Source organism: Raphanus sativus, chromosome 5 (genome assembly GCF_000801105.2).
Source record: "Raphanus sativus cultivar WK10039 chromosome 5, ASM80110v3, whole genome shotgun sequence".
NCBI lineage: Eukaryota > Viridiplantae > Streptophyta > Magnoliopsida > Brassicales > Brassicaceae > Raphanus > Raphanus sativus.
Genome location: NC_079515.1, coordinates 37,207,946 through 37,218,783, shown reverse-complemented (window position 1 = coordinate 37,218,783; position 10,838 = coordinate 37,207,946). Strand labels below are relative to the sequence as shown.

Genomic DNA, 10,838 nt, shown 5'->3' with positions numbered 1-10,838 from the left:
TTCTGAATCTTCTCTTGTATTGCTTTGGAGAGATAACTGTTGGTGCTTCATTCTTTGGTCCTCCTAAGATTCCTGTAAATTTCACCCAAGACTCTAGATGTTTGTCCCATGTGTACTGCCTCAAGAAGTCGATAATCCCGAGAACTAACTCGTTCTTTTCTTCATCTACGCCTACTAGCAACGAGTAATCCATCACATCACCCAACTGCAAACGCAAACACAATACATACGTTTATAAAATTTACAAAGAAAGTAAATGATTTGCATGAGAGTAAAACTCACTGCAAGAAAAGCAGTGTCGTTCCAGACAGCTCTTTCCAGCAATCGTTTTGCTTTGTTACCAACGAAGATGGGAGAAGTCGGCATTGCTTCAATCAAGTTTTGATCCAACAAGACTTTGTTGCTCCCACTAGCGTCAGGGTTGTATCGCGCCCGGGATGATCCTTTGAGGTCATAAAGCCGCTTCACAGTTCTTCCAAAGAGGAGATTCTCCATAATCAGAACATCCATCTTTGTTTCTTTCCCGCTCTTAAGTTGTTTTGTTGCTACCTGTTTACAGAAATACACTCTCTCATCACGACTGAATCAAACCTGACCAGTAAACCTCTCTCTCAAGTTAAGTACCTGATAGATTCCCAAGATTTTTGCCAGGCAAGTTGGACTTTTCGTGCTGATAGACTCGGATAAGTACTTGAAGTAAGCAGGTGCAAACTTGATGAATGATTCCAGTTCTGTCTTGGTGACTTGCTTGATGATGAAACGATCGTCCAGGGTTTTAGCAAAGAAGACATTGCTCTTTCCACCTTGAGCTCCCCATTTCTTACACCGGCTAAGAGACCTTATATACTCAAGTTCCGAAGGGATACATATACCTCGCAACGCCTCAAACCGTTTGGCATAGTAACAAGTAACCGTGTACTTCACTTTTCCAAGAGTGCCATCTTCTCCGTATGAGACTCGTGCATGTAAAGCTTTTGTATATGATAGAGGGTCCAGACTGCGAGATGAGGACATTGAAAGTATACTCTCATCCACTGAACTAGTGCTTCTGCTTGGGTCAAAAATGGTGTCATCAACTGGGCGAGGGATATTCAGTTCAGAAGGATACGAAACTAGAGACTCCCCTTCAACAGAAATTTGGCGTTGATACTCAGTTGACGTCAAGGCATAGGCGATCATACTTGTGGGTTCATCATCATACACCGGAACAACAATATCATTGATGCCAACGGGAAGAAGTAGCCTTGGTCCACCTTGAAGCTCTGCCTCTCTAAAAGATGAAATATAGACAGGGCTGTGCTCGCCAAATGTATCGAGCTTCTGAGAGCTAAGCAGAAAATTCTTGTTGATGGAACGGTAGAAATTGAGGAATGGCACACCTAACCAGCTTACAGAATCATCTGAGTTCTCATAATCTTTACTCGGTAAAGCAGGTGAAACTGGATACGCCACCTTGAATTCGTTTTGCTGTTCTGGGAGATCTATTGGAGAGAAAGTTGAAGAGTTTGACATGGAGGAAGGAGGAAGCACGATCTTAGTATTGGTTGGAATCTCCCCCGATGTTTGACGTTCGCCTATCCATGCTGCATCAAGAGTCGCTGATAGATTTTTTATAACTATCTGCCCATCAGACTGTGTCCTGCGAACATCGAGTTTATTTTCCAGAGGATCAGAACTATCAGGTAAGGTTTTGCTGGGAGAAACCTCTCCCCCATCTTCCTTTTCAGGATTCAAATCTAAATTTGTATCCGCTTCCTTCTGAACCTTAGTGTCATCATCAGTAGAACCAACATCAGGATTCTGATCAACCTCTGAGCCAGCAAGAAGAGAGTTAGTCCCAGCATTCATCTCGGGAAGGGTCTGGCTCTTAGCCAAAGGTGCTTTCTCATTTTCTTCTCTCTTTGTGTCATCACTACTCTCAATCTTAGACAAAGTTGATGCATTAATCAAGCGGTGATCCCACATATATGACTGAAAAATCAGCTGCCTGCGCATCCTGTACAGCTCAAGAATATCCACTCGAGGTTCCCCTTCCTTCACCTCTCTGTGAAACATCTTTTGCAAATTATCCTGAAAGAAATGTAAGAAGGTTACAACACAAAACCTTTTGTCTTAAATAATAACTGTAGTATATTGGTGTAAGAGAACCATTTTTTTTGCATCCCTGAGTTCTATAACCTCTTTAATACGCGTATTAAAACAAAATTTATCACCTCGAACTCTGCTTTCTCTCTTTGCAGCACTTCTTCGAGTTCACCAATTCGACGCCTAAAACCTTTTGCTGCAATTTGACTAATAGCATTTAATACTTCAGAAAACAGAAGCTCTGCTCTCTCTACCACCTGATTAATTAGAAAGGAAGCGAAGTCAGTAATAACGTGTTAGATTTCAAAACTGTATTCCAGAAAATCACAGGTATCTAACCTCATCTGTCTCTCTCTGTATCCAGTCCTGATTATCATAGTTGAAACTAAGAACTGATGGTGGAAGGTAGACAGAATTAACATCTATAGTAGCGTAACGGAAGCAAGCAACCATGTTCCCAAATCTGCATGAGCACAACTTGTTAGAGAAAGGAAACATGCAAAATATTTAATCAGATATGTTTCAACAATTTAGTCATCTTCCTCCCCCAGGGGAATGAATGCAAGAAAAAAAGTACCCGTAGAAGCGAAGACAATCTCTATGGAGAGAATGGCCACAACATGCTACTCTACTGGCAGCTGCGTGATTTGAGAAACTGAGCTCCAGAAACTTCCCAAACGATAATCCCCACGCAGCATCAGACATCACCACTCGTAGAGTCGCTGGAGGAAAGCCGTCAGGTCGAGGGCATCTCAGGCATCTATGCCACATCCAAATCTTTCCCTCCTTTTCACCAGGTAAGAGATAATCTTGGAGCTTCTTGACAGATATTGTAAGGCTGCCTTGTCGATGAGTGTAACAGTGGACGTGAGCTTCTGATGGCATCTCACATGAACGACACCTGTAACCCTGCGATTCAAACATATATTTGGGTTACCATATCATTATGTAAGCTGAAATAGAGAAGTCAACGCATTGTAAAACTTACCTGATCGAACAAATGATCTCTCAAGAACCGTCCCAAGGGTTTATCGAAACTACCATAGTATTTTATCCGGAAGAGATGAGACCTCTCACACACAGTTCCTTTCCACACTGATCTGGACGATAGAGAAACCAGAATGCTCTGGTGATCAGAGGGTGCCGGAGGAAATTCCTCTTTTTGAGATTGCGGTTCCTTTAAAATCTCACCGTTTTGCTGTTGGATGGTCGTAACCTCTGAACCATTGTCCTGGTTTTCTACTACAACGCTCGTACTACTTTGAGAACTCTGTGGCACAACGCCTTGCCCTGATGAATGTAGGGAACTGTCCAATATGTCTGCAGCTTCAATTGTTGGGTTGCTTTTGTCTGCTGGTGTGTCTGCCAGCGTAGATCTTTCAGAAACATTTGCGTTTCTTCCATCTTTCACATGGTCAGGCAAATTCAATGGAACATTATAGCGTGAAAATGTGAAACCCGGATTTATTTCTCTGGCAGCCTGCCAGCCTGAACCATTAGGTATCAGAGGATTTATGTCCTTCTGGATGGATAGATTAGCAGTGGTCGAAAGTAACTCTGATGCTGGGACACTGTTTGCTCGCTGTGGTTCGGAACCAGTTAGCATTGTTGGAGATTTTTCATATGAGGAAACCATGAAACCTGGCACAGTAGATATCGAACGTTCAATGCTCATAGATTTATCTGGAAGAGCTACCGTAATTGGGGAGTTCAAGGGGAGATCTGGTGAGGCTCCTTCGTCAGCAAGAAACGATGTCTCCAGTGCCAAATGATAAGCTGCAAAAACTCCATACTGGACCACATGCTTCACTTTTTTCAGCTCTTCTTCATTAGCACCCCTCAGCAAAATCTGAAGAAGAAAGAACACAAAAAAAACAAGTAATGTCATCAAGCAATCAGATATAAGAAATCTGCTCTAAAACTTTTAATTTTAATGGCTGGGAGTGCTTACTGTAAAGCCTAATGGCCTTGGACAACCCTCAAAATACATCAACGTCTTCACTACTTTCTTTCCAGCTTGACCAGCTGAACCATGTTCTTCAAGAAACCTATCCACACGAAAATTCTCACAGTAACCCAGCTTTTGAGAAGAGAGGTGGTCTACTGAAGGAATTATCTGAGCACCAGTGCAGCGAGCAATGCGATCTAAAAGTGGTCTCTTAATGTTCAGAACAAGAGATATGTCTTTGGCTAGAAGATACTCTTGCGCAAATCGAGAAACTGATTTTTCGACTAGAAGAATGTTTGGACGTTCAGCGTGAATCTTTGCAACAGCCATCTTTAGATGATCCTTTTCCTGATAACCAAAATAAGTACAAGAAGAAAAGAGTTTAGGCATAAATAAGCAAATTCCATATCTAACCACCAACGAGAAGAAATAAAATATTTCACCTGTTGCAACAAAGTATCAAAACTCGATAACTGGTTTGAGACTCTTTGATACTCAAGCGCACCACCTAGAATCAATAGTCGAGCGTTCTCAATCTTCGCTCTCATTCTCCTATGAGCCACGTTTCTCTTGCAAACAACTCCTTTAACTACCATGCTGTAACATGATACACGGACTTATTAATAGGTATCCACAGATAACATAATGAAAGATACATAGTGAATAAAATGAAGCACTATGAACTCAGCACCAGTACATTGAGATTTAAGTTGTGTTGCTTCTGTTACCTATCATGTCGGTACCCGGAAGCTAAGCACTTTACTTTGACATAGCCACCAGGATCCATTCCTCCACTTTTACTCATATCAGGCTTCAACAAGTTAGCCGCCTCCCAAGAAAGAGAGGTGATAATCTCTAACCAGCTCTCTTTGCCCTCTTCGTCGGTCACAGGGATGTTCTCGGCTTGCAACAATTGTGCAAGCAAAGCCCTAAAGTGCCCATCAACCACATTCTTCATAGCCTTCTTATGCTCTTCGCTTGTTCGATCCTCGCTACGATACTCTCCACTTCCAAAGCTAGCGGAAGGTCGTAAGTATCCCCACTCACCCGAGGCATCTCCCTCATTATCTTCCTCATCATACAAAGGACTTTCTCTCTCATCTTCTTCGTTTTCTGGGTCCGGTGGGACCCACAAAAGTCCATTGTTCTCGAAATCCACCGGTTCCGCCACTTGGTCATCCGAAATATCTGGCGGAGAAGGAGCTTCACTTTCGTCACGACCATCATGCTCATCTTTCTTCTGGAACTGCTCTGCTTCTTCCCCAATCAAAGATTCAAGACAATGGTGAATGAGTGGAGAGCCGCTTAAACTTTTCTGGTCAGAGGTTTCGCCACTAAGATGCATACAGGGGCCATCACCTATGCTCGTCTCCTCATATTCCATTGGGCCATAATATTGATTAGCTTGAGGAGAATGGCTCGTATCGATATCAGTCTGGTATACACCATACTCATCGTACTCATCATCACTCCTGATGGATAAAGGAAAAAAAACAATTCAAGTTACCCAAACAGTATGGTCAAAGGCCACAAGACCTACCCTGGAACTTGTTTGCAGAGTCTAATAAGATCAAAGAAAGCTCAGAAGAAAAGAGTACCTATTTAAAGCAAAGCGAGATGGATCTTCCACATCTGTGGCGATGAAGCTGTTCCTCCTAGAAGTTTCTTTGCCTTTTCTGGTCGTGCCTGTCTCCATAGACGATACTCCGTGCAAACTGACATCAGAACCACGTTGAACCCTTTGATAAGGACCAACTAAACCCGGCATGGAGCCAAGAGCGAAGCTACTACTATTAGCAGTGGTACTAGTCTTTGAGCTAAGAAGACTCGACTCGGAAGGCGAGGTACTAAGCTCAGGGATATTCGAAACACGAGTTCCACCATCACCTTGCTCCCACTGCCTGAAACAATAGTTACAAACACGGATCCTCTCCCACTCTTCACGAGGAGTTCTCAAGTCACTGGCAGGCAAAGGAACAGAGTTGGCAGTACACTTGCCGCAGAAAACTCTCCCACAGAGACGGCAATGGTGCCTACGGTTGATAAGAGTAAACTGAGAGTCACACTCGTAGCAAACACGACAGCTCTGATCAGGCATCCAGAAATCCCTGGACACAGTAGCTGGCTCTGATCGCCAGGGGATCCAGGATTTGACCAGACCCACAATCTCAGAGAGTGTCTTGTTATTATTACTATCTCTTGTATCCATCTAAAACCTTCCCAACCATCATGCTATATGACGGTCATGGAAAGCCCTAGAATCCCAAACACTTTTAACAGATTGAAAACCCTAATCAAAAAACAAAGAGATAAAAAACGTTAAAACGCTAGAATCGGGTTTGATCCGGATCCAATTATCACGACAGCGATCAAAGGAACGGTTTTTACAGATTACACGAAATCAAAATCGAGCAAATTCACCATCATCAGGGATCAATCATGTGCGAATTGAAATCGAAATTCGAAAGCTTTGGAGGTTAACCTAGAAACCCAAGCAAAGTGATCGCATGGGATTACCTAAAAGAGAAACCTTTTTGGAGTCACGAGAAGAAGGAAGATGGTCGTCGTCTTGTGTTATTGTTTGATTGGAGAGCTATTGACTGATCTTCAAGGCAAGGGCCAAGGGGGATAGCGACATTGTCATCACATTCAATTATCCGCGTCTTACAGTTTTAATCATACACCCTCACGTACCTAATCTTAGCTCCCTCCCTCCCCCGCCACCATTATTGTCACAATTAATTTTTTGCCTAATTTATGATTTTTTTTAATTCAGGTATGATTTGGGTAGAGTATCTGAATATATATGGACCAAAATACTTTCAAAATCTCATAATTGTAATTATTAATACTGAAAAATTACTCAATGAATCTGAAATTTCCTGTAAAAGGAAATTGAGAATCAGCGTCAAGAAAGCATAAAAGGCAATGGAGAATATTTGGAAAAAAAGTAAATGAGAATCAAGATCACAGATTTTCAGGGGATGTATTCAACTAAGAGGGATGTATTCAACTGAGAATTTCAGGTGATTTGTATTAAAATGACAAATCCACTGTTATTCAAACATGAATTTTAAAAACTCATTTAAAATCCACTGTTATTGAACTTGACATTTCGTAAAGTACTCTGAAATGCACTGTTATTGAAAATATTTTAAGTTGTGGGATTTTAAAGTTTTGAGGTGATTTTAGGGTGTTTGGGTGGAGTTTCTTAGTTAAAATAAATAAAACTCAAATCTCATTGTTTTAGGTGATATTCTAGAGTAATTTAACAAAAATCACCTAAATCTTTGCAACTTATTAAAATCATCTAAAACTCCATTAAAAATCAAATCACATCAAATGCTAAATTGAATACATCCCCTAAGAGTTTTAAGTGATTTGTATTAAAATGACAAATTCACTGTTATTCAAACATGGATTTTAAAAAACACTTTAAAATCCAGTGTTATTTAACTTGACATTTTATAAAACACTCTGAAATCTACTGTTTCTAGAATGTTTGAGGGGAGTTCTTTAGTTATAAAAATAAAAATCCAAATCCCACTGTTTTAGATGAGATTTTAGAGTATTTTAACAAAAATCACACCAAATTCTTTAATTCTCCTACAATCATCTCAAAACTCATTAAAGATCAAATCACTTCAAATTTCAGATTCAATACACCCCCCTCAGTATAATATTACACAAGTATTGAGAAGTTGTCATGAAAATATTTTAATGACAAAAATAATTACAGAGAGAATATAAGTTGAATTTCTTAAATGAGAATCTTTGAAAAATTCATTAAAGTTTATAAGGTGCATTTGTCTCTCATAAATAAACTCAATTTTTTATTTTAAGCTTAATTAAATTAAATACAAAACTAATAGTTGAATTCAGTAACTAAAGGATAAAGATCAAATTATATTTGGAAACTTTATTCTATATTTTAAAAAGCAAATATAACATAGACAATTCGGAAAAATAATATAAAAGGAATATGGGTTCCTGAATATATAATTTAGCCTAGTGTGGAGATATATTTTAAAAAGCAAATTTATGTGAGAGATCAGAGCGAAAGAAATGCATTGAGATCATGTGTACTAAACATATACATCACAACGATGTTCCTCACACTGCATATCAATGGGGTTACCCGAGAGGAGGTTGTCTTCCTCGCGAGGCTGCGAATCCTCAACTACCTGAAATACTATAGTTGTTATTATGTGGGAAACAGGTGGTTTCTCTTGTTTTAAAAATGCCATAAAATAATAAAAGACCATTTAAAAAATCACAGCTGTGATGTGATTGTAGTGTTGTCCAAATTTTTTATTTTATTGTCATCGATTGGTCAATATTGCAAACTCCGTTGTAGTTTTAAAAGATTATCTTCTAAGCTAAAATAACAAATTTGATCTAAAATCTGATCTTAATTATAAACCAATAGTTTTGTCATTATTTCAAGACCTTGATATGAGAGTCTAAAACCGTATGATCTAATTTTTACTATAAAATTGTAGTAATTTAAAAAAACGATATTGTCATTTTAATACAATTTTTCATAATTTTATCCACCGCCATACATTACCATTAGATTATTATGACCGTGCACTCTCTTTTTATTTTTCTTATTTGTCTCTGTATTGAGATTTTTAATGTTAGGATGGGAGAAATGACACGACATTTGCTTTTTTTTTTATTCAACAATTCCGTGAGTTGTGTTTACTTGTTTCAAGAAGCCAACCAAATACGCTTATGTGTCTTTCTTTCTTCACAAGAAATTTAAAGAACATTATCAACAATAAACAAAATCCCTCTCTTCTTCATTTTCTATTAGCTATTAAAAATATCCAAAAATTGACTAGTCATTACAAGAGTATATATCAAAATATAATAAGAGTCAAGGATGATCCGGATTCACATAGCTACGATGAAAGGAATAAAGAGAGAGTATATATCAAAATATAATAAGAGTCAAGGATGATCCGGATGCACATAGTTACGATGAAAGGAATAAAGAGAATTCATATATTAAGTTACAAAAAAAAAAAGAGAATTCATATATTTATTGAAGTCAATTCTACTGATATTTGCAATCGGAGGTAGAACTTACATAGTTTCAGTGATTTGTTTAACATGTTACGGGACTAAAGAAACTTGAATCGCCCATATTAGTAGCAACAAAGCACCAACCCATAAAGGATTACAGCGAGCCATAATAATGCTAATCCTTCAGCTTGAAAGTTTTATAGTTTTAGACTAAGAAACCTTCAAAATCTATTATATAATGAGGGAGTTGAAGCTCTCCCTTGCCGCCACGTCAGCATATTCGTGGGCTCCACCTTTTTTTTTTTTAAAACAAAACAGGCTTAACGAATGGGCTAAAGATTATTCTGTTATGGACTTTGAAATTAAACATGTGGCCCAAATATCGACAACATGAAGCGTCAAGATTAGAATTCTCGCCGTCTTCCTCTCGATCCTTCGTTTGTGACGATTCCGTTTCCGGTCTCATCTGTTTTGGTCGATCTTCCAGGTAAGTTCTCCTTTGCTCAAACTTTTCTTCTCATCGATATATATTTAAGAAAAACAAGATGCTAAGAGTATTCATTTGTTGGGTTAAATTTTTTTCCGTAGCTTTCTCTCTCTTATTTTTAGAGAGACTGGAAGAGATTTCTCTCGACCTTTCCTCCTACCAAATAGAAAATCTTTCAGAAAGAAGGTTCATGACAGCTCTTATGTTTTGTTGTTTGTAGTATATTGGATCCCAGGATCGATTTTTGTTTCCTATTTGCGGATCCTCACTTCGCGTAGGTGATTTTGCGGTGTTCTTAAACCGGATTCAGACTTGATTTGCATTCTTAAGCTTTACTGATTCTGGGTTGAGGTTATGTTATCCAAATCTCCTTTGCTCTGATTTATAACCTAAAACCGAGAGATTGAGTTGTTCTTATTTTACTGGTCGCATGATTTTCTCTCGAGACTCAAGAGAGTGTATTTTCTTACTTGGTCACTAGATTTGACAGAGAAGTATAGGTTCTCTTTGAGTGAATGTATCGAGATGATGATGTTGTTTGGTGGTATGGTAATTCAGAGCTTTGGTGGTCGCGTCAGATAGAGTTTCTGAAGAAGTACAGTGCGCCATCCGAAGGAGGACAACAAGTTCGGTACGACTTTGGACAAAGAAAATTTGAGGGTTTTCCACCGTATAAACCTTAATTTGCTTCAGGCTTCACTTGGAGAAGATGAGTTTCATGGAGTGTTTGATCGGAGTCGCCGGAGCCGGGGAAGAAGTTTGGTGAAGACTCTGGATCTCACTGACCATAATAGTTGTACACGTGGATTCCGCTTTTTCTAATCTTCTCTTTTGTTGGGTTAGAATTTTTTTTATTTATCCTCTCAACTTTATGTCTCCCGTGTTTCTTCCGCTACGTCTCTTTCACACTCTCCCTTAACCTCTCGAATGAATTATCTGTTCAGATTAAAGTCAATAACTCCCACGAACTCTCCGCCTCCCTTACTTTACAATCAAATCATGATGTATATGAAAACCAAAGAACACCTCAAACCCTATAAATAGCAGATTTTCCTGTGTGTTGATAACATAGAAAGGATCAAAATGAAAGATAACATCCCAGCACATATAATAAAGGGAAAGTTTATGTTTCTTTGCTTATTTACCAATGCCCCAATTTAACATCCCAGCACATATAATTATTTTTGGCCTTTTGCGATTGTGGCGTAAACCGATGTGTGCACAAAGATATATAATATGATGTGATTAAGATGGAAAGTTATCAAAATGAAAAACATGTTATTTACT

General features: G+C 38.8%; 2 protein-coding genes across 10 annotated transcripts; one reads left to right on the top strand and one right to left on the bottom strand.

The window, feature by feature from the left end:
- LOC130495079 (1-phosphatidylinositol-3-phosphate 5-kinase FAB1B) lies at positions 1-6,689 on the bottom strand (the record flags this gene model as incomplete). Of its 2 annotated transcripts, none has more annotated exon segments than XM_056986106.1 (12): positions 1-205; positions 283-549; positions 625-2,070; positions 2,214-2,342; positions 2,425-2,548; positions 2,663-2,994; positions 3,074-3,934; positions 4,037-4,381; positions 4,477-4,630; positions 4,762-5,505; positions 5,632-6,323; positions 6,551-6,689. In XM_056986106.1, coding segments are annotated over 11 exon segments (5,218 nt in total), but the record flags the coding sequence as incomplete, so codon positions are not given.
- A 2,732-nt stretch (positions 6,690-9,421) lies between these two features.
- On the top strand, positions 9,422-10,501 carry LOC108838012 (uncharacterized). Of its 8 annotated transcripts, none has more exons than XM_018610996.2 (3): positions 9,422-9,551; positions 10,110-10,182; positions 10,245-10,501. In XM_018610996.2, exons 1-3 carry the CDS (start codon positions 9,433-9,435, stop codon positions 10,371-10,373), a joined length of 321 nt encoding a protein of 106 aa, XP_018466498.1. In that variant the 5' UTR covers positions 9,422-9,432; the 3' UTR covers positions 10,374-10,501. The 8 variants fall into 8 exon arrangements, 1 of the variants encoding a protein (XP_018466498.1); XR_008945857.1 differs by adding an exon at positions 9,653-9,737 and having other exon boundaries at positions 9,445-9,551; positions 10,110-10,501; XR_008945859.1 differs by lacking the exon at positions 9,422-9,551 and adding an exon at positions 9,558-9,737.
- Positions 10,502-10,838: the final 337 nt, after the last annotated feature.

Excerpts from the sequence above, each read along its gene's own strand:
- LOC108838012 (XM_018610996.2), top strand. The coding sequence starts at position 9,433 with ATGTGGCCCAAATATCGACAACATGAAGCGTCAAGATTAGAATTCTCG. Across the intron at positions 9,552-10,109 it reads TGTTTTGGTCGATCTTCCAG|AGCTTTGGTGGTCGCGTCAG; the intron begins GTAAGTTCTCCT and ends ATGGTAATTCAG. Across the intron at positions 10,183-10,244 it reads GAAGGAGGACAACAAGTTCG|GCTTCACTTGGAGAAGATGA; the intron begins GTACGACTTTGG and ends AATTTGCTTCAG.